General features: G+C 50.2%; 1 protein-coding gene across 2 annotated transcripts in view; it reads left to right on the top strand.

Annotated features, from left to right (window-relative positions):
• The first annotated feature begins 1174 nt into the window (after window positions 1-1174).
• The window catches only part of Dgkh (diacylglycerol kinase eta), a 155285-nt gene continuing 149056 nt past the window's right edge, over window positions 1175-7403 (top strand). The window contains exon 1 of one of the 2 annotated variants that reach the window (XM_055609695.1): window positions 1175-1234. In XM_055609695.1, coding sequence (XP_055465670.1) covers window positions 1175-1234 — 60 coding nt within the window. The remainder of the gene's footprint in view (window positions 1235-7403) is intronic. The other variant, XM_055609694.1, reaches the window with a different exon arrangement.

The following is a 7403-nucleotide window of genomic DNA, read 5'->3' as shown; positions in this document are numbered from 1 at the left end:
CGGCTTTGAAACCTGTGAACGCCTCTGTCTAGCAGACTGAGGGCCAGGAGGGGGAGTGGCGGCAGGAGTGTAAAAGTCCACGGGAGGAAATGACCCACGTAAACGCAGCCGCTGCTCGGCCGCGGCTGGATGGACGCCGTGTTCCCTGCCCGGGAAAAGAGGTCTGAGACGCAGGCTTGCAATTTTCGTTTTCCTCGGAGAGCGGCGGGAGGGCACAGCCGACTTCGGAGGTCTCCCTTCGCGAGGGGTCCCTCGCCCCTCATTTGAGAGGAGCGCCGCAGCGGACCGCAGACCGGCTGGCTCCTTAGCTGGGGGTCTTTCCACAAAACCGTTTGGCCATGGGGAGGGGGATGAACAAAAGCAGGACACCCCCCCCCCCCTCCCCAAGACGGACAACTCTTCTTGCAGACGGCCAAAGCCCAGCCAGCCGTCCCAGCCGCTCAGAGTTAAAGCGCCCCTGGAGATGGGTGCCTGGGTGGCGGCTCAGGGGTGCGAAGCGCAGCCTCGCTTCATTGAAGCCGGGGACCGTGGTGAGCAATTGGCTCCGGCCTCGGTTCCCGGAGGCGGCGGCCGGCGGGGGCTCCAGGCACCCCGAGAGACGGGGCGAGGGAGAGGGGCGCCAGGACCGGTGCCCCGGGGCGAACCACCCGGCTCCCTGGCTCGCCCCCTCTGCGCGCCGTCACCGCCCGGTGCCCGTGACCACCCGGTGGCCGCTTTCGGTTCCAGCGCCTTATAAGGCCTGGCAGGGGGGGTCACGTGCGTCCCCCGGCCGCCCGCCGGGAGGGGCGGCTGGGGGAGGGGGGGAAGGAGGAGGGCGCGAGGGGCGGGGACAAGGAGGGCGAGGGGCGGAGCCCGCGGCCGTGGGAGGCGGTGGCGGCGGCGCTGGCGGCAGCGGCGGCGGCTTGGGGAGCCGAGCGCTCGGCGGCCGCGCCGGGGAGCGGGACTCAGGCGGCTGCGGAGGCGGCGGCGGAGGAAGGGACCGGCGCGGGGGCGGGCAGAGCTCGGCGGAAGCCGGAGAGCGCGGGAGGGCCGGCGGCTGGCCCCAGGCCGGGGAGGGAAAGCCGAGGCGGCAGCGACAGGGATCGCGGCGAGGGAGGCGGCGGCGGCGGAGGCGGCGGCGGCGGGGGCCCGTGTCCGTGCGCTCCGGGCGGGCCAGCGGGCGCGGGCCGGCGCGATGGAGCCGCAGCACGTGCGCCCCGCTCCCGGAGCCCGTAGCCCGGCCTGGGAGGACCCGGTGGGTACCGCGCGCGCTCGTCCACCCCTCCCGCTCGTCCTCGCTCCTTGTTTCTCCCACCCCCACCCCCCATCCCCGTCCCCATCCCGGCCCGGGTTCCGTTCAGGAAGCGCTCCGGGATGAGGTCTCCAGCTGCTTCCCAGCCGGGGCTGCGCTTCCTCCCGGCGCCCGGGCTCCTCCTTGTGCGCCGCCCGGAGCGCCTTTGTCCTGCCGGCTGGAGCCCTTCCCCGAGGGGGCCTACTGGCGACGGTCCTTCGAGGACCGTTTCCGCGCCTCCTCATCCGCTTCCCGACTTAGCGCTTGGTGCCCGAGCGTGGAGAGGAGGCGGCGGCGGGGCTGCTCGGGTCAGCGGGTGGCGCCGGGAGCGGACGCGGCTCACCTCTTGACCGCGCCCTGGCGGGCACCTGGGCGCGCAGGTTCCCTGGGACCGGCGCCTGGGGAGGCCGGTGGCTGTCAGCAGCCAGGAGCCACGCCTCCGACTCGGGTAGCCGCGGCTGTCCCGGGCTGCCCCTGGGGTCAGGGGGCTTGGCCCGGGCTGCAGCGACGCCTGGCTAACTTCGCGTTCCCCTGGGTTTCCCAGCACGCGCCGCTCAGAGGTCGAGTCGTTTATAGGGAGCCAGGGTGTTGCTGTGTGTGAGTCGTGGTCTTCGGGTTTGTTCCCTAATTCCTTTAACTTCTTTCTTGCGTCTCACACGGAACCCTCTGGTGCCCATCCCCTCTAGGGATTCCTCCCAGGGATCCCCGTCCCACGCAGAGCCCTGGAATCTTGAGTGGGCAATGGATTTTGGCTCCGCGCGCCCTGCCTGCGTATTTGTTAGTCGTTTTTGGTTGACGTTGTGAATCTGTCTGAGGAGCCTGGTCCACGGTTTCTGGCTTCATCCGTGCTGCGGTGCTGTTCGGATGATGTTTTCCCAGGGACTTCCTGAGTCTGCTCAAGCGGGCCCTCTGCCTGTTGAAAGCGTGTAGGTCAGGTGCCAGCCTGGCTTCTTTTCTGACCCGTAGGCTTCCAGCCCCTTTGCCAGGGTGCGTTTAGCTGCCTCCTGACCTTTCAGGAGTGTCCTTCGACTTTGATCCATCTGCAGCTGCCTTGGCTTTTTGTGAATCTGCACGTTGGGTATAGCACATCTGCTCGTTTTCTGTTGCGATCATCGTCAGGGAGCAAGCTATTCCTGGTTAAAAATACCGTTCAGTCTTGACATTTAACATCGCTGGGAATTAAATCCGGTGACCTGTTTTGAACTTTACCATGTAAAAAGTCCTCTGGGACTGCGCCACTCACAGTGGGAAACCCCGAATTTTGCGCAGTGCTTGCTGGGGGCTCAGTGTCAGGGCTACTTTGCAGTCAGAAAAATCTTTCTTCTCAAACGTGTTCTTTCTTAGTCTCCAAGAAAATATTCAGCACTAGACCCCGGACTAGTGAACTTTTAAAGTAAAGCCGGCACAGAGATGTGAGAACGAGCATTGATACCAGCTAAATTGCCAAACTCTTCAAAAGTAGAGGTATTTAAGTGGCTAAGGCATTTTATTTGTTCGGATTTTTTTTTTTTTTTTTATCCAGCACCTATCATGTTCTTTGATGGTTGAACAAGCTGTTAACGCGCAGACAAGCGCTGTCCCGAAGAAGCTCGAAGCTCACAGTCTTATTAGCTAAAGAGTGAAATCTATTCCAAGTATGTGTGATAAAACGTTTCACATTAGTGATTTTATCGTGAACCTTGTGTAATGACTACAACGTTTAAGCATTTCTAGAATATGATTCCTTAAGAAAGTTGAGTTACCTACAGTACTAAAAACACGGATACAAGAAAAAGGAAGACTGCATTAGAGGAAAATCTTTAAATATATAGTGGCTTGTGGAGCAAAGGGGTTGGTGTTAATTTAATCTAAGTATGCTTTGAAGGAACACTGGGCCCATCGGAGGGAGTCGGTTTTGTTTCTCCGTGTTTGGGACAGAGTGTGGCACTCCAGGCTGTTTGGGATTTACTGGGTAGCCCAGGCTGGCCGGGGACTCCCAGGCCGCATAAAGTTCTCAAAAACAGGTTCTTTAACTTTGGTGACCTCAAGAATCTGAATGAAGCGAATTCTGGCTCCTTCAAAACAAACCTATATGACATACAGTCATGCAGCACACAGTATACTTAGAAAATGAATTGTTAGCCTATATAGTCTCTCTCTCTCTCTCTCTGTCTCTCTCTCTGTCTCTCTCTCTCTCTCTCTCTCTCTCTCACACACACACACACACACACACACGGTCACACAGTGCTCTGGCTCCCACAGGTGGAACCTCAGCTGCCATGCCTTCCCCACGGAGAGGCTTTTATCCTCAGAGCCAAAATAATTCCTTCCGCTCTTAAACACAAAATGAAACAACAGCAAAGAAAACAAACCTGTTTTCACTTGGATTCCAATTTTGAGTTCTTTAAAACCTTTTAAAAATTTAAATATAGGCAATTTAATACTTTTCCACTCGAGCTTGCAAATTTCCATTTATAAAAAGGGACTCAAGTGTTGAATAAACAGTATTACCGTATTATTATGGCATGTGACAGCATGCATGTAAGAATTTGTTTTCTCACTCCCCCTCCCCCCCCCATGGAGCCTAAACTATGATGGTATGATTTTTTTTTTTACTATTCAGACAGAAAAGCAAAGGATTCCTTGGAGATTAATGTGGCTACTTGAAAAGAAACAGTACTTGGCTAAAGTATACTCATGCCTGGCCCAAGGGAGTTTCTGGGACTTCATGACATTCTTTCTGTGAGGGAATGAAATTAAGTTATTTAGTTAAATCAGAACATTTGGACACAAATTAACTTTATTTTGCATTATTCTGGTTAAGTATTGAGCCTAAAGAAGATATTCGCTAGCACTTAAGTTTCTCAGTTTTTTTTGGAATATGGTGAAGAGTTAGTGAACATAGGCGTAACTTAAATTTCAAATAAAAAAGCTTTTGGGGAGTTGAGCGTGGTACTGGCCACCTGTAATCAAAACAATCAGGTGTGCAAGGTGGGCCTAGAGTGTGGGGACAGCATGGGCTACATATGGAGACTCTGGATCCAAAAACAAAATAAAGAAAATAAAAAATTGGAATCTGGCGGTGGTGGTGCACCTTTAATCCCAGCACTTGAGAGGCAGAGGCAGGCAGATCTCTGTGAGTTAGAGGCCAGCCTGGTCGACAGAGTGAGTTTCAGAACAGCCAAGACTGTACAGAGACACCCTGTGGAAAGTAATTGGAGCCTAGCATGTAGCTCCGCGATAGAGCTATGGGCACCTATGCAATGCCCTGGGTTTGTCCCTACCATCCCTAAAACAAACAAACAAACAAACAAACAAACAAACAAACAAAATGAATTTTGAAGTTGGAGATGAGTGGGCAGGAAGATATTCAGCAAAGCAGTCCTTATTCTTGGGTGGGAGTGGGTAACGGATAGAGAGTTAGAATTCTAGCTCATTTGAAACATAGGAATATTTACAAAATACGTCCTTCCTTCCTTTTTTTTCTTTCTTTCTTTCTTTTGTGGAGGGAAGCCTGAATATGTTTCAGTCCCAAAATTATTTTTTTTTCCCAAGTGGTTTTGTACAAGGTAGCATTACCAGCCAACATTATACCAGTTAACAGCCCAGAACCAACAGACTCATGGAAAGGGAAGGGTTTTGAAGCAAAAAGGCCAAAATATAAGCAAGAGGTTTTATAGTTGTACTTTATGCCAGGGTGATGAGAGGTTTCTACATTGTGTGCAAGGGTGTCAGTACGTTCCCGTAATTGACAGAGCCGTTGCTCTTGGAATTGGTTTTCACCCAGATAGCAACTAAGACAATTTCGACAGGGTAAACATTTTGAATGTTAAATTCTGAACAGGTAATAGACAGTATATTGTGGAAACAGTTCCTCACTGCAGTCACAGCGGCCTCCCAGGCCGTGCTTGTGCAGTCTGCTGAGTCCTTGGGTTCTAGAAGTACCGATCAGCAAACACGAGTCCTGGAAGATGGTACGACATGCAACCCTTATGTTACATCATGATTGAATGTAAAGCCCTGGAACGTGTGATTAGACACTTTACGTGACTAATGATCCTGTTGGTCGTTAGTGGCTGATTAATTCAGAGTATCTCTCTAGATGGTAATACAGTGTTCACAAAAGTTGAAATCAGAGCAGTGTTTGGCTTTGGCCAATCTTTCGGCACCTTTTTTTTCCCCCTTAATGGAGTATGGCACCTACTAAGTAGGAAATCAAACGGTGGGCAGCTTCACTTATTTCCATTTAATCCTGACTGTGACATCTATGGAGTGTAAGGCGAAGGGTTTTTGTTACTGTTGTTCTGTTGGAGACAAGATCTCTATAGCTATATAGCCCTGGTGCAGTCCATGTACTTCATCCTCCTATATGCAAACTTTAAACAGAATTGGTGATATGTTCCACATGAGATTTTTTTTTTTTTTTTGAAATAGGGTTTAGCCTGTTGAGACTATATAGCCCAGGCTGGCCTCAGACTTCTGGAGACTGGCCTGTTTCTGCCTCCAGAGTGCTGGGATTAAAGATATTAACCACCATGGCTCATCAACAAAGTTCTCAAATGAGAGTGATAAAAAGGAATTCACAAGCAACACTGAAGAAATTATTTGATAATCTAAAATACTAAGGAAAATGTCAAGGAACTTTTATAAATCAAATGAGACAATATGCTACATATTTGAAATTTCAGTAACCATTTTGAGAAATAGAGGCTGATGCAGGAGACTGCCATAAACTCAAAAGTCAGATTGGGCTATGCAGTATGCTCCAAGACAGCCTGAGGTGTGCTATGGTGCTATCTCAAAACAAAACAAAACAAAACAAACAAAAACAAAGACAAAAAACAAACCAAAAACAAAGAAAAGGTGACGTGGATTTCAGTTAGATTAAATATACGTTTTGGACATTTATCACCAAGAGTAGCAGTTCATGGGTCAGATAGTATTTTAAATTTTGGATTCCTTGAAAGTGTCTCAGAAGAGACGGGTTTCCACCAGGGTTTTTCCTGAGCTGCCTTTTGTGGGAAATGAGGCAGCATCCCTTCCTTTGCCCACACAGTAGTCTCATCCTGGGTTTCCTCTACAGCTGCTGATGTGGTAGAGCCGAGGCCAGTTTTATAGCTGGAGCAGGCTTAGACTGGCTTTGCTTTCGAAGTCACAAGCCTTAGAAACTTGCTACCGAATTCTGTGTAGAGCAGAGCTGGCAGCAAGGCCAAGTTTTTCCAAGTCACAAATACCTGCACTTTGAGGAATTGCCGACCTCTTGGATGTGAAGCTGCGCAGTTTATTTAAGCAATCAGCATCCTTTTAGAGTAAGAAATGTAATCCTTCTTTTTCACAAAACAGGCGTGGGTGATAGTCCAATCACCCTTGCCTGGATTCTGGAAAATGTTGCTGTGTAAAACCTGAAAGTTTAATGTGCGGATTGAAGTACAGCCAGACTGACCTTTAGCTATATACAGTGTGGTGAAGATGACATTAGAATCATAATCACAATCACATTTTTTTTTTAAACTTTGGTCCCAGCTTGTGCCCTCAGTGTCTTCTTTACATTAAAAGGGAAGTATGAACTATGTTCTTTTTTAACGGCCCTTTACTAGGGGTCTTTGTGCTGCCAGATCATTAGACTTGTCTGTGACCAAGTAGCCAGACCAGGATAAAGGTCACTAAAAAGGCATTATTTTGTTTTGGGCTGTGACGGTTGGGCCTTCTGTACCCCAGGCACGAACTCTAGTAATGACCTTATTCCCAGCCAAGGCTGTTGTTTAATGTTATTTTTCTCTTAAAACTTGCCCAGCAGTATTATTGTAAGTACAGAATTTCATATTATAGGACCATAAGTACTCTTGAAGTCCATTTCACCCTTCTCTCCTTTCTTTCCTAGAGGAAATAGCTGAGGCATGAGAGGTTGTCTTTGTGTTTAAGTAACACGGCTTATACTGAAGGACTGAAACGCATTTCACATTTTTAGTGTAGTTAAAAAATGCCTTAGAGCCGGCAGCACTAATGCTGAGCGGAATCATTGTTGGGCTTAAGTTTGCACCTGGGAAAGAAACAAAACCCAGATTCTTAGTTTGCAGGAGCTCTCAATGTCACGGCCATCTGACAGAATAGGAGAGGAACCTGAAGGGCAAAGGCTAAAAAGATTGCTCCACCA

This window comes from Psammomys obesus, unplaced genomic scaffold (genome assembly GCF_907164565.1).
Source record: "Psammomys obesus unplaced genomic scaffold, mPsaObe1.curated_primary_1811, whole genome shotgun sequence".
Taxonomy (NCBI): Eukaryota; Metazoa; Chordata; class Mammalia; order Rodentia; family Muridae; genus Psammomys; species Psammomys obesus.
This window is presented reverse-complemented; position numbering and strand designations above follow the sequence as displayed.